The sequence below is a fragment of the Oratosquilla oratoria genome, chromosome 2, assembly GCF_046742065.1.
Source record: "Oratosquilla oratoria isolate Oo_2021 chromosome 2, ASM4674206v1, whole genome shotgun sequence".
Lineage (NCBI taxonomy): Eukaryota > Metazoa > Arthropoda > Malacostraca > Stomatopoda > Squillidae > Oratosquilla > Oratosquilla oratoria.
Window position 1 is genome coordinate 14581963 of NC_134778.1, and position 24085 is coordinate 14606047.

The 24085-nt window shown below is 37.2% G+C and overlaps 1 protein-coding gene across 7 annotated transcripts in view; it reads right to left on the reverse strand.

Annotated features, from left to right (window-relative positions):
• The window catches only part of LOC143037054 (uncharacterized), a 262443-nt gene that overhangs the window by 29606 nt on the left and 208752 nt on the right, over nucleotides 1-24085 (reverse strand). For all 7 annotated transcript variants that reach the window (XM_076205173.1, XM_076205210.1, XM_076205194.1 and 4 more), the window contains 11 exons: nucleotides 20185-20255; nucleotides 19910-20081; nucleotides 19619-19704; nucleotides 17843-17938; nucleotides 17429-17687; nucleotides 14181-14403; nucleotides 10876-11026; nucleotides 6250-6390; nucleotides 5895-6101; nucleotides 1644-1826; nucleotides 1378-1539 (listed from right to left, as the gene is read on the reverse strand). In XM_076205173.1, the coding sequence (XP_076061288.1) occupies nucleotides 1378-1539; nucleotides 1644-1826; nucleotides 5895-6101; nucleotides 6250-6390; nucleotides 10876-11026; nucleotides 14181-14403; nucleotides 17429-17687; nucleotides 17843-17938; nucleotides 19619-19704; nucleotides 19910-20081; nucleotides 20185-20255 (1751 nt within the window). The remainder of the gene's footprint in view (nucleotides 1-1377; nucleotides 1540-1643; nucleotides 1827-5894; nucleotides 6102-6249; nucleotides 6391-10875; nucleotides 11027-14180; nucleotides 14404-17428; nucleotides 17688-17842; nucleotides 17939-19618; nucleotides 19705-19909; nucleotides 20082-20184; nucleotides 20256-24085) is intronic.

Below are 24085 nucleotides of genomic sequence, written 5' to 3' on the forward strand. Positions count from 1 at the left end.
CTGTAGTATCTCTATCTGAGGGCAAAAGTAAAATATTAATTTTAGTGCCAGAAAATGTGAAGTATTAGAAATTAGAAATAGCTCAAAAAGGCCATCACTGAATTTTTCAATGTAAAGAGAAACAACCACAAAGGTAAAAGAGGAGAAAGATATGGGAGTATTGATAACACATAAGTAAGGATGTGGGCAAAATACATGAAATGATGAAGAATGTAAAACTGGGTCTTCACTTCACAGATAAAAGGATGAAATATTTATAAAGCTTCTTCCACCACAGAAATGAATATACAGAGATTAGTGATCAAAATGGTTCAGATTTGCAGATACACCATACTAGGAAAGACTATGAGAAATTAGACCAGCTATAGTTACAGGAACAAAGAGAAAAAGGTTATTTGGCTGCAGTGTTCAGATCAGTGAATGGAGTGAAGAAAATTGACAGAAACTGTTTATTGGTTTGGGATGGGAAGGCATCATAAGTCAGAGGAACAGCCTGAAAAAGATCACAAGATTGTGAAGAAATGCAGTATCTACTTGGAATACCCCAGTTGGTAATGCAGCCCAAGCTGGAACCATAAATAAATTTGAAAGTAGGCATAAATGGAGAATGACATACTGAACCCCATGAGCACAATTCCTTTCATGGGTAGCTGAGTTTGCCAAGTACACATCCTCTCTATATACATTAAAACCCATTTAACCCCTTCCATACGGTGCCGCACACGTAGGCGTCATGAGGAGCAAGTGGATTCGCGACGCTGCCATATCGGCGTCTTGATTATATTTATTGTAGTCGCCCCTGTGTTTTTACATTCTCCCAAATGCGCCCTTAATCCCATTCTCTGTGGTTTTCAAAATTCGCGGGTGAAAGAGAGAACGATCGATATAAGCGGCGACTATATTTTATGATGCGAATATTATTTCGTTACGTCGTACGGCTGGCATTGGCTGCTGCCCGCGAGATTTAAGTCCCGTATTGAAGTGGTTAATACCTCTCTCATCTCAACACCTTGTGGATAAAAGGTCATCCCTATCTCTTAACACACTGCTCAGGCCAACAACAATACAGTGATACACAATTAGCTTGACAACTAGAATTGGTTTGCCCCCACTGCTTCATTATATAGTATGCCCTTTAAAAGAATTTACAGAGCTGATGAGAAGTACACACCTTTCATCCATTCACTATCTCCCTCTATTCACTTCTATCCTTTGGACTCCATCTTCCCTGCCCTACAGATATTCTTCATGCATCCAAAGCTCCCTCTATCCAATCCATTCACTTTATTCTTGAGATAGATGAACTTAATTATAAAATTATAATAATGACTTTCTATATCACACCAACATATTTTGACCTCTCTTTTACTAGCCAACCTTAATTCTGCTAAGGGCAGGAAGACCAAGATGCTGCACAGCTGCCTGTTCAGCAGCAAGTTCCCCTCTCATCTGTTCCTGTATATCTCTGCTATCCTCAACCTCTTTCTGTGCTGATGACAATTTCTGCCTTAGAGTGAGAACTTCACTCTCTGCATTACTCTGCAATATATATTAACTTTGAGATCTTTATAACTTTTAACCTAATATAGATGAAAATACATCAGAAATGTAAGGTAAAATGTATATCTCATAGACTGCCTTACCAGTTTTGTAATGGTCTGGGCGTAACGAGATTGAGCTTCAGCTGCTTCTTTTCTGGCTTTGTGTATTAACACTTGGTGAGCTATGTCTTGCGCCTTCAACTGGTTCTTTGACTGCATCATTTCATTTTGAAGGTCTCTAACTTTAGTCTCAAGACTGTCTCTTTGTTCCTGTTCATCACGCAACTGGAAGGTAATAGAAATAATGTAATTCAATAAATCACCTGCTTTCATAAATAGGGACCATTATCTGGTACCTGGTTGTGGTGGTCCTGCAAGATGGACAGTCAGTGGAGGTACTCTCCTCACCTTCATCAGGAAGAACAGCCCTGAGGGGCTGACAGTCAGTCTCTAGACTGGGAAAAAGATCTTATGTATAGAGGTCTGCATGTATTAATTTCTGTATTTGGGGGCATATTTGGAGATTTATAAGAATACATCTCATATAACCAGAAAATCACTGTATCTGGCACATATGTATTCCCATTCATGCCAGATGTTCGAGTCTACTGTACAAGTCTATTCCATTCATTGACCACTCTATTGGTATACCACTTCTTGCCTATTTCCTACTTAAACCTACATTTGTCCAATTCAAATCCTTTACTGCAAGTCCTGCCCTATTGTCTCAATATGATGACCTTATTTGTGCCACCCTTGTTAACCACTTCCATACAGTGACGCCTATGTACGTGGCATGAGGAGCAAGTGGGTACTTGATGATGCTGATGTCGGCATCTTGATTATATTGTAGTCGTACCTACGTAATTTCCATTCTCTCTAAACTGGCTTCATCAATTTTCTATGGTTATCAAAATACATGGGTGAAAGAGAACGAACGATTGAGCACTGACTTTATTTTCTATAATGCGATTATTATGAGACAACATCGCACGTTGGGCAGCTAATGCTGCCAGACGTGAGATGTGCCCCGGAGTGAAGAGGTTAATGCCTTTGATTCACTTGAACACCTCTATTAGGTCACCCAGCACTCTGCATCTTTCTTGAGGATGTAAATAAAGGTACCTAAACCTCTCCTTATAAGGTAAATTTCTGAGCCCATGTATCATTTTGGTCATTCTCCTCTGTACTGATTCTTGTGAAATGATATCTATTCTGTAGGACTGAGACCAAAACTGTACTGCGCAGTCAAGGATGGGTTTAACACCAGATACAGTTTGATAATTACTTCTGCATTTTTATTCATAACCATCCTAGCAATGAAACCTAATACTCTGCTCTATTCCTGGTGCTAATGCACTGTTTCCTGGATTTAAGGTCAGGATTCACTAGCACTCCCAAGTATCTCTTACACTCAGTTTTCTTTAACCTCTTCACATCGCACGTCTGGCAGCATTAGCTGCCCTACGTGCGATGTTGCATCATAATAATCACATTATAAAAAAATAAAGTCAGTGCTCAATCGTTCGTTTCCTTTCACCCGTGTATTTTGATAACCATAGAAAATTGATGAAGCCAGTTTAGAGAGAATGGAAATTACGTAGGTACAACTACAATTAATATAATCAAGATGGCGACGTCGGCGTCATCGAGTACCCACTTGCTCCTCATGCTGCCTATGTAGGCGTCACTGTATGGAAGTGGTTAAAAAAGTGTTATTTAAGTTATACCTAATTTCTGGGTTGTGTAAACCTACATAAGGTCAAACTGGGATAGCTACTTCAAACAGTGAGATGGCTAGTAGTCGTGATTCAGTGATCAGCGCTGAAGAAGTACAATCTCTACATAATAGAATTGTTGCCTTTAGAGAAGACTGTTGAGGGCCTCAATGAGGAGAATAGACTTCTTTGCTCAAAGGCTCAAAACACAGATGACAAACTGTGTTTGGAACCTGGGTGGACAATGGTGACTAAGAAAACGTGGAGAGGTGGTAGAAAGTCCTCACCAGGCTTGCTTGAAATTAGGAACTCTTTTCAAGCTCTCATGGGTCTACAAAAAAAAGAAATGAAGGAGATGCAAGAGAAAAGGGTAGGGCAGTCACTAGATTCCGGCCCACAGGTATAATTTCGGTTGTAGGGGGATAGCCAGGTGAGATATTTAGACATGGCCTTTTGTAACAAGGATAGAAAGCATAGGACTCTGGTGCGTTTCCCAGTAGCAGGAATAGGTGATGTTAGAGACAAGATTGAAGATCATATGGTCGGGAAAGGTACAAGACCCACTGTTTGCTTGAATGAATGAGGAAATGACATAGGTAAGTAACGGAGTGAGGAGTTATTTGCATCGTTCTGGGATGTACAAGGTAAGATTAGGGATACGGGAGGGGTTCCTATTGTATTTGGAATCCTTCAGAGGCATAAAGATGGAGGCATGTGGCATTCCAGGGCTATTGCAATGAATTGTAGGCTAGTAAGTCATTGTAAGGCTAATGGATGGGCATTTGTCAACAACTGGGGTCGCTCCTATGGTAAGAATTATCTATATACAAGGTATGGGGTGCACTTGTCACCCAAAGGATTTCAACTTCTTGCTGAATCCCTTGAGTGAGAAGTAGGCATCCTGCAGGGTTTTCAGGTAGATTACATGGAAGTCGGGGGGAAAATATCAGAATACAGTTTAGACAATAGAAACAGGTAAGAGAGACTGTGAAAAGAATCACTTAAATAGGTGCAGGGAGGATACACTAAAGATCTACTATACAAACAGCACACCAGAAGCATAATGAATAAGATTTATTTGCTGTGAAGTAAAGCATGCATAAAGACACTTGTTATTATAGCTATTACTGAATCCTGGATCAATATGGCGGATAGACATTTCCTTCTGGAAATTGAGATAGAAGGATATAAACTTTTTCACAAGGATAGGGTAGGCAGGAGTGGGAAGGAGTAGCACTTTTTGTCAAAAACACAGCTAATTGTATTATCAACAATTCAATTTAGAAAAAAGAAAAGCATTAAATCTATTTGGGTGGAGATTATAGGCAAGAATAAGAAACTTATTGTCATCTAATGCAGACCTAACCTCAGCATTGAGCAGACTGATCCCCTAATTAAAAAAAATTCACAGGGCATCCTAGTACAAAAACATTGTGATCATAGGGGATTTTAACTATAGAAATATTGACTGGGAAAATTTAGTAGATCAGGAAGCGCAAAACTTTTTAGATGCAGTACAAGATAGTTTCCTAAAATAAATGATTACCAATCCAACAAGGGAGAGAATACTTTGGACTTACTATTAACAGAAAATGAGGATCTAATGAGAAATGTAAAAGTAGGAGATAGTCTAGGCTCTAGTGATCATCAAGAAATAAGATTTAATATTATATAGACAGAATCAAATAGTAATAATGTTCTAGTACCTGACTTCAGGAGAGCTACTTTTAATGAGAAAATATTTAGGACAACTAGTCACTTACAAAAACCAACCCAGAGGACTATGACAGGGTAAGTTACACAGTCAGCCAGGATGTCATTAGTGCAGTCAGGTGTTGGATCACAGAAGGTAATATGTGTACTTTGGGTCAGGTCACTCACACGCATGAGAGGGAAAACAGTTGTGGAGTGTGTTGCAGATGTATGGGATAGAGACACATCTGCTGAAAGTTGTTAAAAGTTCTTACATGTGTAATAGGGCATGTGTGGAGTGTGTTGCAGATGTATGGGATAGATAGACATCTGTTGAAAGTTAATAATTTTTTTACATGTGTAATAGGACATGTGTGGAGTGTGTTGCAGATGTATGGGATAGAGACACATCTGCTGAAAGTTGTTAAAAGTTTTTACATGTGTAATAGGGCATGTGTGAGGGCCAGGAACAGATCAAATGAATGGTTTGAGGCAAGGGTTGGGCTGCATCAAGTTTATGTTATGTTACCATGGTTGTTCAATGTATACATGACTGGTGGTAAGGGAAGTAAACACATGAGGTTTGGAGTTTGTGAGTGAGGAAGGAGGAAAGTGGGAGGTGAGCCTGTTGTTGTTTGATGATGACATTGTGCTTGTGGCTGATTCTAAGGAGATACTAAAGCAGTTGATGATTGAATTTGAAAGGATATATAAAAGGAGAAAATTTAGAGTAAATGTGGGCAAAATTAAAGTGAATGTAGATCAATGAATGTAGAGATAGTTGGGGCATGCATAGTGGTTGGTATCTTCTAAAGATTTTAAATGTGTCCTTTATGACCATCTGACTTATAATCTATGTGCTTGCTACAGCTTCACCAATTCTACAAGAACAAAGGTTAATTCTTGGTGTCATCATATTATTAATCAACTTTTTCTTATTTACTTCTCTTTCCAGGGCTTCCCTCTCTGCCTCTACTTTCTTCAGACTGTGCATCAATTCACTGGTTTTTGCCTCTTCATGTTGAAGATCTGCCCTACTATGAAGTCGTTCTGCATTAGTTTTCTCAAGCAAAGCTGCTACTTTTGTCTGCTCATGTTTGTATGCACGCTCAAGTTCATTCACTCTCTCTCGTTCAACATCAAGCTGCATCTGTAAATGAAAATAAATTATGGGCATTCAAGCATGTGTATAAACAGTGCGTCTACATTGCCTTGTCTGAATGATATCAAACACAATAGGAAAAAATTCAAATGTGATTTAACAGGTAATATTCAGTTCTTTCTGAGCAATGTCTTACCTCAAGCTCTGATATGATGCTCGATTTCTTGTTTACAGTGCCAGAGCAATGGAAACATAGTGTTCTATCTTGAGGTGCATCTCTGGATATCATTAATTCTGCAATCTTATCCCTTTCTTTTTCTATTGTGTTTCTTAGCTCCTAAAAAGAAATTGTATTTTCATTCAGTGTCTTTATACATAATAAACTCTGTAATTTAATTTTAATTTTTTGAAATTAATATCTAAGTGCCTACAAATAATAAGTTCTAATATTAGTCACAATGTAGTTATCTGGAATGTTTCAATAGTCCTATTAATAAAATAATAAATTCATTGCTCCAGATCTCTCTTGCAGGAAACCCATAGATCTCAGGTAACCAGCAACAACCACTGGATTGGCTTACAAGTCAATCAATAAAGAAATATGGTGTTGTTGTCTGGGTATGATTATGGTGTATCAGTGTGAAATGAGGTATTCTGTGTTCTGTGTGATGGTTGCATCTGAAGCAGTTTGTTTCTGTAGCCAGGCCCATTCCGTGTTGGTATTATTTTAGTGCTAGAAGTGACCTGAACATTGTCTTGCAAATGTGGTTCTTGCTTCTCTTGGGAGGGATTCTTCTGTGGAGCAAATGTCTGGAGAGGTTTGATGGAATAGGGAGTTCAGTGGTTTGTCCTGAAGTGCTTGCTTTGTGATCTGAGTGTGAATAGTTTTTATGTCAATGCATTGTGTGGTGCAGGTGAAGGCTGTAGATCAGTGGTTCTCAAACTTTTTTGTTAGCGATCCTATTTGGAACATTTCAATCCTTCGCGACCCAGAATAAAGTGAAACAAAATGGACAGTGATATATCCCCTTTACTTTGGAAAATAGAATAATGTGTACAGCTTTTCTTTAACAAAACTAAATTAACAGAATCCATGGTACTGCATTTCTTTCAGAAAACTAAATTAATTAGTCAATTATTTGAAATACTCTGAAAACGTGAGAATTTTCCCATCAAAATTGATCTCGCAACCCAACTTTGGGAACCACTGTTGTAGATGTTTGATTAGTAGGTTGCTGGTGTGGTTCTTTTGCTACATTTATTTAGTCATATTTGTGTGATGTAATGGGATGGGTTAGTAAGGTTGTGTATCAATCATTTTCATGTGGTGTTCTATAGGGAAGGTTTTTGTTTTTGTACTGTCATGTAGTTGTGATGTGTCATGTAGTTGAGATGTGTCATGTAGCAGTGGCATGCAGTAGCTTATGTAAGTTGTATTGGGAAATGCTCATGCATATATCCATAAGATAGTTATATAACATTGTAAGTGCTCTTGCTTGATGTCTGGTAGACCATAATATATAAATGAGAGTGGTCACAAATAGTCTAAGATATAACTAATACATAATAAGATGTAGGATTGTAGAATTTGAATATATATTCTCAGCCACAGACCTTAAGGATAAAATGATGCCGAGTATGGCAGAGAAGTAAAAGAATCAGACAAAATAACATTGGAGGTCAAAGATTGTGCACATAATGATGGCATAGGGACGTAGTGCCATCATCATACAAGTGTGTGTATTTACCTAATTGTAGCATACAGGAAAAGAGCAATGGTCGTTGGGCCCTGTCTTTTATTCTCTAATTTTCTAACATACCTACACTCAAATTCACATACGGTATGGTTCCAACTTAATCTATATCTTTCATTTCCAATTAGATTTGAACTTATGTATTGTTTGAACTTGGGCTGTATCACTTTCTAAACTATTCCACATATTTATAATCTATATGGAAAAATGTATTTCTTCACATTCTTTAGACATGTAGGATTTCTTAATTTACTTTCATGACCTCTTAACCCCTTCACTACAGGCCAAAATCTCGCGGGCAGCATTAGCTGCCAGACATGCGATGTTGCGTCATAATACTTGCATTAAAAAAAAAAAAATAAAGTTACCGCTGTATTGCTCGTTCTCTTTCACCCGTGAATTTTGATAACCATAGAAAATATGATGAAGCCAGTTTACAGAGTATGGGGGCCACGCAGGTACTACAATAAATATAATCAAGACGCCAACATCGGCATCCTCGCGTACCCACTTGCTCCTCATGACACCTATGTAGGCGTCATCGTATCAAAGGGGTTAAGCCCCTCCCATCTTTAATCAGGAGATCTCTTCTATCATTGCAATTTATCTCCTCCCTTTACTGACCTGAACACTAATCATGTCACCTCTTTCTCTTCAATCTTTCAAAGTTGGTAGACCTAGACCCAGTACTTTTAGTCTTTTCTCATGTGGTATATCTGCTAGGGGATCAGTTTAGTTGCTGACCTTTCTATTCTCTCAATCTTGCTTATATCCTTCAGTCTGTGTGGGGACCATACTACTGACATATTCCAGTCTTGGATGTATCAGCGTTTCAATGAGTTTTTTCATCATCTCTTCATCCATGTAATGGAATGCCATTTTAATCATTTGCAATAGTCCATATGTCTCTTCCACAATCCTGCTGATATGTCTGTCAGGTGACAAGTTGTCTTATATCAACACTCCCAAGTATTTCCCCTCTTTTGCTTTTGTAATGTGTTCACTTCCCAAGGAATAGTTTAAGGATGGCCTTTTGTCACTATTGTCCATTTCCAGTACTTTGCAATTTTTGGTATTAAACTTTATTTCCCATTCTTGGCTCCATGCAACAATAGTACCTAGATACGTTTGCAATATTCTACCATCCTCATTTTTCACTCTTCTCATGATTTTTGCATTGTCTGCAAACATGTTGGCATAGTTTGTTTTTTCTTCCATCATGTCATTAACCTAGACAAGAAACATTATTGGATCAAGCACTGAACCTTGTGGAACTCTGCTTATTACTGCTCTCCAGCTTGATATCTTATCCTTTATTAATGTCTTCATTTATCTTCCCTTCAAAAAGTCTTTAATCCATTCTAATAGCTTGTTCCTCAGTCCTCCAACATGCTCCAATTTCCACATAAGTTGACTCTAGGTCCAGGTACATGCAGTCCACCCAACCCTCTCACTCTCTTGCAGCACATCAATCACTCTCGAATAAAAGATCTGAGGCCAAACTGACTGTGTGTCAGAATGTTTATCTTTTCAAGATATTTGGTCCATTAATCTTTCACAATCTTTTCACATAATTTCATTATTGTGCTGGTTAGTGATACTGGCCTATAATTTAGTGGTGTTTCCAAGTTTCCACCTTTGTGAATTGGCACCACGTTTGTCCTTTTCCAATCAAGTGGCAAAATGAACATGTAATAAGACTGTGAAACTTGTCTGCTAGTTGCTCCCTACATTCTTTAAGTATCCAGTTTGAGATCCTGTAAGGACCTGAGGCTTTTGTCACATCCAATGATCCCAGGAAATTGAGTTCTTCTCTCACTTCTACACTTACATTTGCTAAACCTGGAATTTTGCTCCCCTCACTTTTCTCCAAAAAGTTGCACTCTTTTGTGAAGACTGATTGGAAACCTTCATTCATTATTTCTGCCTGAGCTGAGGCCTCTTCAAAGACCTCACCATCTACTATTAACTTGGTGATTTCTTCCCTGTGTCTCAATTTACCATTTATGAACCTGTAAAACAGTTTTAGTTCATCTTTGCATTTTTCTACTCCACCTCTTTCAAAATTGCTTTCTTCTTCCCTGTGAATTTTGGTACAGTATAGTCATTCCTAGCTTGTTTGTAAGATCCTTTTGTTTTTTCCTTCTTTTCTTTCTACATTTTCTCCGAGCCATATCCCTGGCCTTTTTTGCAATCTCACACTTTTTGTTAAACTAGTCCTGTTTTTGCTTCTTCCTTTCCCTAGTCTTTGGCACATTTTTGTTCACTCTCCTGTTGTAAATGTCAAGAAAGATTTCCCATTTTTCTTTTCTATTTACCTAGTTGTATCTTATGGGAAGGGGAGCTATACTCATGGTGTCCTGTCTTTGTATTTCACAGTGTCTAGTTTGCTCTTAAATTCGTGTATGGTTTTTGCACATGCTCTTTTGTCCAGTTTGTTCCAGATGAAATGTCTGAGAAGTATGGTAAAGATTACTAAGCTAGATAGAGTGAGAAATGAGGTGAGGAGGAGAGCAGGGGTGGAAAAGGAGTTGGGAGGTAGGATAGATGAAAGAGTATTGGGAAGGTTTGGACATATGAAAAGAATGAGTGAAGAAAGATTAGTAAAAGAAATGTGGAAGGCAGAGGTGGATGGATTGAACAGGGGAGGCAACCAAGGATGGTAGTGCTGATGATAATAAAGGGAGTCGATAAAACTGATAGAAGATATCTCATGGTCTAGGATGAGAGAGCAGCATGATCATAGAAAGAAATTAAAAAATAAATTCAACATGATATCAAGGAATACAACTTTCCATACAGATGCATTAGTTCATGGAATAGATTAGAAGCTAATATAGCTTTAGTTAAATTGATAAAGAATTTGGAAAGATTTAGATAAATACAGCTTCCTCGATCTGGTGAGAAATTATGCCATTCTACAAATCCTGCAATGATTATAAAACCCAAGAGAATGTATAGTAATACCACAATGCAAAGGTTTGCAAGAAAAGAAATGAAAGTTGATAGAAAAATATACCTAAGTAGGACACGGTATACATGCAACACAAAATATAAAATTAAAGTACCTTTACAACTTGATTATAATGATTACGGGCAGTTGTAGACAGCTGTCTCTGGTGATTTAGAGTTGTAGCAAGACGAGTAAAATTATCCCGTGCAGCCCTTTGACTTTCTCGAAGGGATCTAATTTTGTGTTCATTTTGCTTTAAAGATGTTCTGTCATGAAAAAGGTTTACAATTAGATACAATTAATACTTGTAAAAAAAAGGATCCAATATAACAGAATTATCAGTACAATATCTCACAATAAATTAATATAAATACAATAGGTCATCACTGTGAACCCTCTACTTGTCTACAGATACCTAAATGATAAGTTTTACTGATCAATAATATATTGTACTGCTAATTGTTGCTTCACATTTCAGCAACTGGAAACCTTCAGCCCCACAGTAACAAGCAATAATCCTTGGGCCCTCCCTCTGCTGTGTTGTATTTGTGCATTTAATTGTACTTACCTAATTGCAGTATGCAAGAATACAACAATTAGGTATACAGGAACCTATTTAGGTGACATTTTGACATCAGTGGATAGATTTGAGTATCTTAATGATAGCACAAGCTATGCCAATTATATGATGAAAATATCTGCAGGGCCACCTATATGCAACAGGTCTTGTAAGAAAAATAAGATGATGATCAATTCACACACACCTACAGTCATGGGGCCCAATACTAAGTGGCATATGATTGTTGGTGATCTGGGAAATTGTACATAGATTCATATATGGGGTACTGTCATGATGATTGTATGGACCATTACATACACAATAGATTTGCAGGGATTCACCAAATATATTGAATAAGGTGGCATCATGTTTCTTTCCAGAAACTAGGTAGCAAGGGGATGAGATTATACTGCTACAGGCTCCCAAATCTATATGGGCAACACAATCATCGTCACCTATAAGTCCAGCCATATTGCCTCCTGTGCTAATGAATGTAAGCACTTGCCAAGCAGATTTTAAGTTTTAAATATTGCACAACCTGAAGATGAGGAACTGCATGTACAATAACAGAACCCTCTCAGACAACCATGTAATGGAAATGTATATTATGGTTGTATAGAGAGCACACTATTTTTTCAGTGTTGTGAAATATTTCAATTATATATAATTTTTACAAGTGCTGTGACTTTCATTTAACCCACCATAATATGATGGTGGTGGCAGTCAAGAAGCATCATTGTGCGATATTTTAGTGACATTCTCAGTGACTATAGAAAACTAGTACTAGTGAACTATTGGTTTTCATGGGTGTTTTGACATGTATGTTTTTTCTTTTTCTCTCCCTCATTCTTACAGCTAGGTTTATAAAAACACTGCAGTGCATGCGTATGAAAATAAATGACTATTGCAGTAGTGCAAAAAAGTGAAATTGGTGCTCATTTTCATGCTTTTGTAGATGTGTGTGAGCCAGGATCATGTGCATAGCTGTTGATCAGCAGTTAATCCCTGTGTGGATGAAGGCCATATTGTATTCAGTAGTCTCCTATCCTGCCTTCCAAAGGTACTCCTTCAAGATGCAAATATCCTTCTCCAAGCAGACAATGCCAGTGTTATGTGTGTCTGACTATTGGTATGTTTTTCTAATTTTTTATGAATGTTGCTAAGAAGTGGTCAAACCTTACCTGCCCCTAAAGTTGTCAGCCATTATCTCAATATGTCTAGTGACAGAGGTTCTTCATTTTTATATAGAGAAAATGGCAACCTCAGCTCTGCCCCCACCCCCACCCCCACTATTACACCAGGACCCCTCCATTACAAAATTTTCAGGAAAGGATCCTAATTATTTAGCATCTGCATTTATTCAACAATGTGAGGATAGTATCATCAATACTAATATCATTACAGAGTCGGAAAAGGTTTCCTTTGATCTCAAGTTGTTTCCAACTCACTAGCCTCTGAGATGATGTCAGTTTCATGCATCAACCCTAGAGCTTCAAACTATGATTACACCACGTTCAAGGTGAATTTTCTTAAAATGTTTGATGCTAAGTAGGTGGTAATCTTCTCTGGTGCTACAAATTAGCTGACGTACTCCCTCTATGAGCACTGACAATTTTATGTGTGCTTAGGCTAGAACCAGTATGGTGGCTTCTGAAGCATTAGATTCTTTGATACATTCACACTGGACAAATAAAAACTCCATTACTCTAAAAAGACTTAGACTTATTTTGAAGTATTTATTTTATATTTTGTTTTTCACTCCTTATGAACAAAGGATTGCTTCTTCTCTTAATTATCTATCCCTCACCATCTCTCACATTTCTCTCAGCTTTTCCTGGTATTCCATCTCATTCAAATGATTTACTCTAAGTACCTCTACCTTCCATCTTTTTCCTCTTCCTCCATTTACCCTTCACTCTCAATTTTCCTTCTACTAAAAAACTATCTAATAATATCCACTCTCTCTCCTAAGAGCATGGACATCCAGAATTCTTCCTGTCCTAAGCTGCAACTCCTAAGTTTTGATATAGAGGGGTTATTGCTCATCTTTCCTGAAATTTTTTGTGGCAATTGATTATTATGATGTATGCTCTTAACAAAGAAACAAAAGAACTTGACAAAATTGGAAAAGAGATTAGAACAGGCCAACTTTAGGTCATTTAGTCTTGTGAAAGAATGAATGAGAGCAGACAAATTCTTTCCAGTAATTTTATCTTTTCAGTAAACCACATCATATTTTGTTCCGTAACCATCATGTGTTAATCTAGTGACACCCACCTAAATCACCATAAAACAATGGACAGGGTAAAATTCTATCATGCCTAACATTCATGATAGAAAGATGGTCAGGCTAGATGCCCAATGTTGCCTACTACTAATCAACCCAGTGTCCCAATGGAAATGTGTACATGTATGTGCAATTAACCACTCAGCACAACTAAGCACACTTACTAAAATTAAAATAGAATCACTGTATATACCTGTATTGCTGTAATCTTAGAGAATATAGACATTTGTTAACAATCATGCACAAAGATGCTGAAGTCAACAAGTTAAGCTAAGATCTAGGCTTGGAGAAACAAAACAGGGTTCAGACTATGAACCTGTGTCAATGCTACCCCTAGAATATAACAATTTTAAGGGCATGAGTGCTTTATTACCCTCTACCTGGAGATGCAAGTAGATATATCTTCTAAGCTACATTTTACATTCACCATAATTATCAACTATAGCTCTCTATCCCTCATATATCAAATTCCCCATCCCCAAGCCAACTTCATCAATTCATCTGAAGTTATGATTGATTACAACTTAAGTAAATGTTATCCAAACCAAATACCTCTGATTTATTTGATACTTACAAAGCATCGTTCCTTTCCTCTTGAATTCTTTGACACTGACTTTTGGCTGAAGCTAGCTGTTGTCTGAGAAGTGTAAGTTCATTTTCTAGATCAAGTACATTCATTCGTTCTACCCGTAATTTTTCATGGAGCTCTGCAATTTCTCTTCTTGCTGCTTCCAAAGAATTTCTCCACTCTTCCCCAATCAATTTTCCATGCTGGATACGAAACTCTAATATAGCCACTGTAAAGATAAAAATATATGAATATTCAATTCTATATTATTGTAATTAGGTTCAACAATACCTGAAAAGGATATACATAAAAAAAAAGCCTTTCACACCTCCATAAGAGATGAGCCCAGATAAAAGCATATATCCACATTATACACAATTAGAATACATTTATTATGTTGGCTGCAGCACTGGGATTGATCAAAACCACCTAATGCACAAGGTTTTTTTTATTCCTCCCCCCAAAATAATATTCTTCAATGTTATTTTGGGAGGAGGGATACAAAAAATGTGTGTTAGGTGGTTTTGATTAATCCCAGTGCTGCAGCCAACACAATAAATGGATTCCAATTGTGTATATATACTTTTGTTTGGACTCATCTCTTATAGAGGGGATGAAAGGCTGATAAGTATGCTGGGACACTATGGACACCCAGCACAAAAAAATATAAAGAAATTAGAAAGAATACAAACAGCAATGACAAAGATGGCACCAACACTTTTAAAATCGACATACAAAGATTGTCCAAACTGGAACAAACAACCCTTGAACAAAGAAGAGAAAGAGATCTACTGGCCATTTACAGAATCATGAAAGGTATGGAGGTCCTTGACAGAGAAGATTTATTAAAGTGAGAAAAAAGAAAAACAAGAGGACATGAAAAGAAACTCAAAAAGGATAGTTATAGAAGAGATCTGAAAAAAAAAAGTTTCCCACACAGAGTGGTGGATGTCTGGAACAAATTGGATGAAACAATAGTATGTGCAAAAACCATACAAGAATTTAAGAACAAACTAGATGCTGAAAGATACAAAGACAGGTCACTACAAGCATAGCTCCCTTCCCATAAAATATAACTAGGTAAATACTAGGTAAATACATAGCTACAGCCAAAGCTGTCATCTTTACCCTATGCACTATGACTGCTGAGGCAGGTAACAATCACAGCTGGGAATGAGAGAGAGTGTGGGCTTTGAACCCATGACTAGTTGGTGCAACTCAGGGGGAAATGCCATCATTAGAACAGCAATGCAATATCATCAGGAATAATTTCTTTAAAACAATTTTCAAGCCATGAGTCATCTGCAAAAGATCAGGGGCTACAGACTGATTGACTGGTCACAAAATAAGCATTCAACAACAGCCAAATTCCAAGAAAGCAACCTAACAAAGAAATAACTTAAAAGACAAGAAATAATTGCATCAGTACACCTAAACTCAGGTTACCATCTCACACTAAAATGACACCAAAATAAATTCACCTTGGCTACAGATTGTAATTACCCCCAGATACAAACACCACACACAAGACACAAAGGAAATCATACTACACTACCCTTCATTCACCCCTACCAGACAACAACACTATTCACTGACATATCAGCTTAGCCTGTGGCTGTGGCTAGCTTTCTGGGAGATGAGAGTCTCCTGTATGCTCTGGCAGCAGAATGATTGATTGATCCCTTCAAATTAACTGTTGGGTGTCTTAATGATTAATACAAAGGAGAATGGAGAATGGTTGTATATGGATGATGTTGTGATTGCATGAGGTGGAATGGGCGGGTGGATGGGGGGGTGAGGTAGTATGTGTGAGCAAAATTTGACGCAGCCCGAAGGGATTTCTCCCCGTCCTCTCATTTTATGCAATGGGGGGATGGAGAGGGGGGTTGCCGATTTAATGAAGCGGCCTTGCTGTGGATGTGCTGTGTCTTGCGACACTGCTTCTGACCCAGGGCAGTGGACAAGGTGCAGGGATGACCCGTCATCCAGGAGGTGCTAAGATAAGAGGGAGGGTGGAGGGGTGTGGAGTGTATTCAGGGATGGAATGGGTGGGAATGATTTTATGCCTTTTTCTTTTTGGCTACCCCCCTTGTAAGGGGGAAAAAGCCTTGGTATATGTATATACAAAGGAGAAGGGCAGAAGAAAATAACAAGTTTTAAGCATTTGAGGTTGCATTTGGCAATGAACAGATGAGTGGATATGGAGGTGATTTATAGAGTAAAGGAGGAAAGTAAATGTTTGGGTGGAATGAAAATTTTCAAATAGGTATCTGGCGATGAATGCAAACAAAACTTGTATGAAGTAAGGTATCCATCACATTGTGGGAAGTTGATATTTGGAATCTGTGGGAGGTAGAAAGGAATATCTTGAACATATTTGAGATGACGTGTTCAAGAAGCATGGTATTACAAGGATGGGGAGATTGTGAAATATGGAGGTGAGGTAGTAAATGGGGATGGAAAGAGAGTTGCTGGATGGGGACGATCAGAGTGTTGAGGTGGTTCAAGTACATAGAAAGAATGAGTGTGGAAAGACTTGTAAAGAGAATGTGGACAGTAGTAGTAGATGGAATGAACTTGAGAGGACCAATAATGAAATGAATAGATGGTGTAAAGGAGGTTTTTGAATGTATGAGAAATGCCTGTGGAGCTGGGAAAAGAGAATCTAAAAGACAGGTGAGAATGAAAGAAGATTGTGAATGGATAAAAGGCTGACATGGCATGAAGGGATATTCTACTTCTCTGTTCTGAAAATTATTTTGAATGGATAAGGAGTGGAGAGGGAGTTCATCACATAATAAAGTGATGGGGGTAAATCAGCTCTGGCTGTTGGGCCCTGCTGTGGAAACACTGTCTTGTTGCACTGCACTTAACAGAAGCAGTCTGGTGGGGGACAGGGATGATCTTTCAACCACGAAATACTGAGATGGAAGGGGCATAAAATGGGTTTTAATGTGGATGACTTGGGTGTGTGTTTTGACTCAGCTACCACCTTCTATGATTACCTAACTGGAATATTACTAAAAATGCACTACTCACTCATAAACACAAGGACATTATGTAATCCAGGTTTCACACTCAATATACATCTCATCACCATTCCATCATTTTATCTTACACAGTTACATTGTACTATTTATGGGCATTACACATCCTGAAGCTTACTTTCTTGTCAATAATTTCCAATGAATTTGTCCATCCAAAACTTTCTTTGGTTACACAAATAAAACCTGCCAACAACAATATAGTGTTACCTTTCTTCCTCATCTGTCTATCCTTATTGCTAAGCTCTTCCTCCAATAGTGCAATGTGCCTTAGAAGAGGTGTTTTATTATTGACAGCCCAAATAAGAGTACTGTCAAGATCTTGGGCCGATGCTTCCTGTGACTGTATTGTGGAGCTTGGTATGAATTCAGGAGAAAGAAGCCCAGTCTTGTTTACAAAGGCGAGCTGGCTGTCATTAAGTATAGATTGGTGCATCTTCAGGAACATCACTTCAGTCAGGCTTAATACCTGATAAAAGAGAATATATTTATGCTTGATAATTATTCAAAGACCTTTAGAATAATTTTTCATTGAGTAATAAACTTTCATGACCACTTTCTAATGTATTATATATGACCAAATATTTATAAATACCATACAAATAGAAATAAAACCTTCCTTACCTGAACGCCCTCTTGCTGAATCTTCTCAATGAGGCACTGGACTTTCTTAATGACATGGTCACTGGCTTCCTCTTCTTCACTTACAACACTGGTGCCCTGTCATATTTTGAGGGTGAGAAATGAGAGGGTGAGGAGTGTGAAAGTGGAAAAGGAGTTGGCAGTTAAAGCAAATGAAAGAATACTGGGATGGTTTGGGCACATGGAAAGAGTGAATGAAAAAAAATTAGTAAAAGGAATGTGGAAAGCAGAGGTGAAGCGAACCTAAGGAATAGACTAAGAATGAGATGAATTGATGGGTCACTTCCTTTACCCACTGGGTCACTGTATTCCCTATTGCTATATTCAACAGTGTATTTCCCCAGGAATCTGCCTTGTCACTTGCTTCCCATTCCTTCCAGTTGATGTCACCACAATTAAAATCTCCTATAAGGACTATGTTACTACTTTGTTCAATATTTTTCTTTAGAAAAAGACTTGTATCATATCTACCCAATTTGAGCTCTTTTCTCTAAGTACCACCCTCATTTTTCTTCCGTTAAAGAAATCTTTCATCCATTCCAATAATTTTCCTTGTATTTCACCTATTGTTTCAATTTTTCTTAGTAGCTCTTTGTCAAAAGCCTTTTGTTAGTCCAAGAAGGCAGTCTGCCCAACCATCTCTTTCTTGTATTATTTCTATTAATCTTGAGTAAAAGCATATTAAGTTTGTAGTAAGTGATCTTACCTACTGTGTTGGATGGAACAGACATATATGGCAAGAGAGGGAGGCATAGGCTCAATTCCTTTAAGATTGTGTTTGAGAAATATGATTAATGTTTAAAGAAATGTGAGTCAGATAATGAGTACTGGAAAAAAGTTGTTAGATAAGAGAAATATGAAGTGATTTAGGCATATGGAAAGAATGAATGAGGGAACAAATATCAACTCCTGTAATAACTTAGATGATGCAGCCCAAGCTAAATGTCATAAACAAATTCAAAACTAGGGATGATAGCTGGAGAAAGTAGGATGGAAACCTGTAAACATAGCTCTTTTCCTGTACATTACAATTAGGTAATTACTAGTAACTACCAGTGCTTCTTCCCTTGGGGACAACATTGTGCTGAGGAGGGGGTGTCACAGAGGTGGAAAAGGAGTGACTTATGTTGGGTATCAGAAAAAAGAAATGATAATAGTTGAAAATGATCAAGCTGAGTCGAGTTGAGTTTATTTTCCCAAAAAATATTGATGTGCAGCTCTGATCTATAAGGGTATCGCTAAAGTTCCTACTGTAATCACTGCATAAAACTTTTGCAATTAATACCCTATACAGGTATGAAAAACTAATGTAGAAAATGTATAAACCAGAAGTAAATGGAATGAGTTCATGAGGAAAGGTTAGAATGAAATGGATGGGTAGTATAAGGAGAACTCTGGATGCATATGGTATGTCTGCTGAACACGAAACACTACATGAGACAGAGTGAAAGGGAAGAAGCTTTGTATAGCTAAATGGATGATGTTCTTCTCATTTCCTCTATTAGTGGAGGAGAAGGGGGCTTGCCATTTCATGAAGTGTGAGACACTCAACTCTGGCTGTCAAACATTTGCATAATTTTTGTCCCATAAAGTGTGATAGAGGAGGAATGACCTTTGAGAAAGGAGGGGTAGCAGATTTTTATTATATTTATTAATTTATTTATTTCCCCCTCTCCTGACGTGGGTATGTACTTTGATTTGGCCACCACACTTATATAGGGGAGACATTCTTTGGTACACATACATACTATAACCTACTTTGAGAACATTATCTGGTTGTTCTGTACTACTGAGTCCCATTTGCAATGAAGATTGGAGTTCTCCCATGGAATCCCTTGCTTCTCCTGAAAAAAAAAAAAAAAAAAAAAAAAAAAAAAAATAAAAAAAAAAAAAAAAAAAAAAAAAAAAAAAAAAATACATGAATAAAAATGAAAAAAATAAAAACCTTCATTGATATGCCAAACTCTTTCAACAAAACAACTGCTTTATACACCAGTTTAATGAATATATTTCACACAGAAATAAGCTTGAAGAAGAAAAAAAAATTACCTTGTTCCTTCTCATTTTTAAGTCTCTTTATCATTTCACTTCTTTTCAATATCTGCTTGATTTTGTGATCCTTTTCTCTAATTATACTTGCAATTGCTGCCTCATGCTGGTGATGCAGTCGGGCTAATGCTTCTGCTTTTTCTTTTACAAATTTGGAGGACATCTCGCTCACCTTAAGTAAATTGGGAAACATAATTTTTCCAATTATGGCCATAAAAATATTTTTCTTACTTTAACAGCGATAACCAAACCATGAATTTCTGCCATCATATTACCTGAAGTGTTACTCGTTCCTCATAATTACTACATAGCTGCTTCTCCCGTTGATTATGTTCCTCCTGCAAGTCTGTGGAGTATGGTAAGGTGATAATCAATAAAATGTCTTGTACATTCATTAGTGGTAATTTAGACATTACATATACATACTAAAAGGCCCTTTCCCCTTATGGGGTGGCCAAATGGGAGAATATAACCACCCCTCACCCATCCAAAACCCCATTTTTTGTTCCTTCTATATTAGCATTTTGTAGATATAAGGTCACCCTTGTTCCTCACTACTTTGGTCAAAATCAAGGCAGAGACAAAACATCCCCACAGAAGAGCCTACCATTTCAAATTGTTTCATCTTCACCACTTAAGACATTGGAAAATCTAAATATTTGAAATACATGTTGGTAGACATAAAATATGGTTTTAGAAATGGGAGGGAGGGTGGAGGGGTGTGGAGTGTTTTCGGGGATGGAATGGGTGGGAATGATTTTATGCCTTGTCCTTTTTGGCTACCTCCCTGGTAAGGGGGAAAGAGCCTTGGTATATGTATGTATGTATGTATGTATGTATGTATATATATATATATATATATATATATATATATATATATATATACTAACAGCTTTCTTCCCATTACAAAGGAGGTAGCCAAAGTCAAAGGCATAAATCCATTCCCACCCATTTCATCCCCACATACTCCACAACCATTCACTATCCCTCTCTCCCTCTTTCTTGACTCCTCCTGGATGACAGGTCATCCCTACATCTTGGCCATTGCAATGTGTAAGAAGCAATGCAGCAAGGCTGTGTCACTTAGAAATGTATTTAAACATATTATATATATATATATATATATATATATATATATATATATATATATATATATATATATATATATAATATATATATATACAATATATATATATATACACACACACACACATGGCCTCCACATGATAGGGGGGGGGCATATGCCAGGGATCTGCACTTTTAGGGGGGGGGCAGCAATTCTAACATGGATATGCTGCCCACAAGGCTGACAAAATAATAATAATAATAATAATAATAATAATAATAATAATAATAAAAAAAGAGGTCAAAGAAGTCCTGAATATTTTACCATAATCAACAGTTTTTGTGTTAGAATCAGCAAAATATTAAATATTTTCCCTTATCCTTTCTGCAATAGGGACATTACATACAAATTGGTAGACTTCTGTGGAAATTGGAGCACATTAGAAGACTAAGAGGCACACTATCCAAATAGATGATTTTTTTGAAGGGAAGATACACAAGGACAGTAGTAAAGGATAACATGTCAAGATGGAGAACAGTAACCAGTGGAGTTCTACAGGGGTAAGTGCTCATGCCAATGTTTTCTATTTATGTCAATAGCATGATGGAAGGTACAAGCTATGCTAACATGTTTGCGGATGATGTAAAAATCACGAGAAGAGTGTAAAACCAGGAGGACTGTAGGGAAGTGAATTCCAATACCTGAAAATGCTAAGTTAATGGAATGGGTGGGAATGTTTTTATGCCTTTTCCTTTTTGGCTACCTCCCTTGTACGGGGGAAAAAGCCTTGGTATATGTATGTATGTATGTAAAAATGCTAAGTAATGGAACTGTGCAATAGCTGCAAAAGACCATCTTTAAACTATTCCTTAGGAAGTGAATTCATTACAAAAGCAAAGTAGGAGAAAGATTTGAGGGTGTTGATATGAGAAAACCTGACGAGAAAAATCATAGAAAATCTGATTGGTCCAAGACTAGAATATGATCCCCACACAGAATGAAAGATATCATCAAGATTAAGAGAATGCAATGGGCATCAACTAAACTGGTCCCCAGCCCAGTAGATGAACCATGTGAGGAAAGACTAAAAGTACTAGGTCTGCCAACTCTGAAAGAATGAAGAGAAAAAAAGGTGATATGATTACACTATTCGGGTCACTTTAGGGGTTGATTACAATGACAGAGGAGATCTCTTGTTTATGGGTCATGAGTATAAATTAAGGAAGACTACATGTCAAAAGGATGTGAAGAAATAGTTTTCCATTAACTATAGATGGATGAATACTTGAAATAGCTTAGAAGGTGATATAACCCAAGCTGAAACAATTTATTTCTTCTTTCCTGGATACTAATGCAGAATTATGTTAATACAATTAGGTCAATACACACACACACTTGCTAAGATCAATAAAAATGGCATTTACATGTTTAGACAAAGAAATTATTGAAAAAATATTAGTCACACTGATAAGGCCTAGACTAGACTATGTGGCGACATTGTGATCACCCAGTACCTAAAAGAATATAAAGAAAATAGAAAGAATGCAGAGAGCAGCCACAAAAATGGATCCAGCATTTTCAAACTTGCCATATGAAGAGAGACTAGCTAAATTGGAGTTACCGACTCTGGAGCAAAGAAGAGAGGTGATCTACTGACCATCTATAGAATCATGAAGTGCACAGAAATACTCAATAGAAAGGACTTGTTAAATTGGGACAAGAGAAACACAAGAGGACTAGGAAAGAAACTCAAAAAACATAGTTAAGTTATAGAAGAGATCTGAAGAAGAACAGTTTTCCACATAGAGTGGTGGACACTTGGAACAAATTGGACGAAAAAATAGTGTGTGCAAAACCATTCATGAATTTAAGAGCAAACTAGACACTGCGAGATACAATGGTGGGACACCATGAGTGTAGCTCCCCTTCCCGTAAAATACAACTATGTAAATACACAATAAAATAGATCTTATTAAAGATGGGAGAACATTAAGAGGTTATGGAAATAAATCAAGAAAGACCACATGTCAAAAGGATGTGAAGAAATACAGTTTCCCATATGAGGAATAGCTTAGAAAGTGATATAGCCCAAGCTCAATCAATACATGAGTTCAAATCTAAATATGATAATTAGAAATAAAAAATATAGATTAAGTTGGAACTGTACATAAATTTGAGTCTCAGTATGTTAGAAAATTAGAGAACAGGAGACAGGATCCAATGAGTGTTGCTCCTTTCCAGTATACATGTACCACAATTAGGTAAACACACACACACACACACACATGAAAAGAAACTAAAAAAGGATAGTTATAGAAGAGATCTGGAAAAAAAATAGTTTCCCACACAGAGTGGTGGATGTCTGGAACAAATTGGACGAAAAAATAGTATGTGCAAAAACCGTACAAGAACCTAAGAACTAGATGTTGAAAGATACAAAGACAGGTCACTAGGAGCATAGCTCCCTTCCCATGTACTACAACTAGGTAAATACACTAGAATTGCCAACTCTGGAACAAAGATGAGGAAGAGGTGACTTGTTGACCATCTACAGAATTATGAGAGGTATAGAAGTCCTTGATAGAGAAGACTTACTAAATTGGAATAAGATAAACACAAGAGGACATGGAAGATAGCTAAAAAAAGACAGTTATAGAAGAGACCTGAATAAGAACAGCTTTCCCCACAGAGTGGTGGATGCATGGAACATACTAGACAAAACAATAGTGTGTGTAAAAACAATACAAGAATTTAAAAGCAAATTAGATATGGTGAGATACAGAGACAGGACACCAGAAGCATAGCTCCCCTTCCCATAAAATACAACTACCGTATATTTCCACGTATAAGACGACCCTAAAATCCAAAAATTCACCCCTTAAAATTGGGGGTCGTCTTATACTACCATGATAAAAATCAGACCTTGAATTTTACGTGAGATGACTTGGTAGCCTAGGCAAACTACCGATACACAGGAAATGATTCACATTATGATAAGAACTGGTAATAAAGGTAATTAAACCATATTTACCTTATATATTACTGGCATATCTTTATAGTAAATGGCAATTGTTAATAAATTCGAGGAATAATTCTAGCAAGCGACTGAT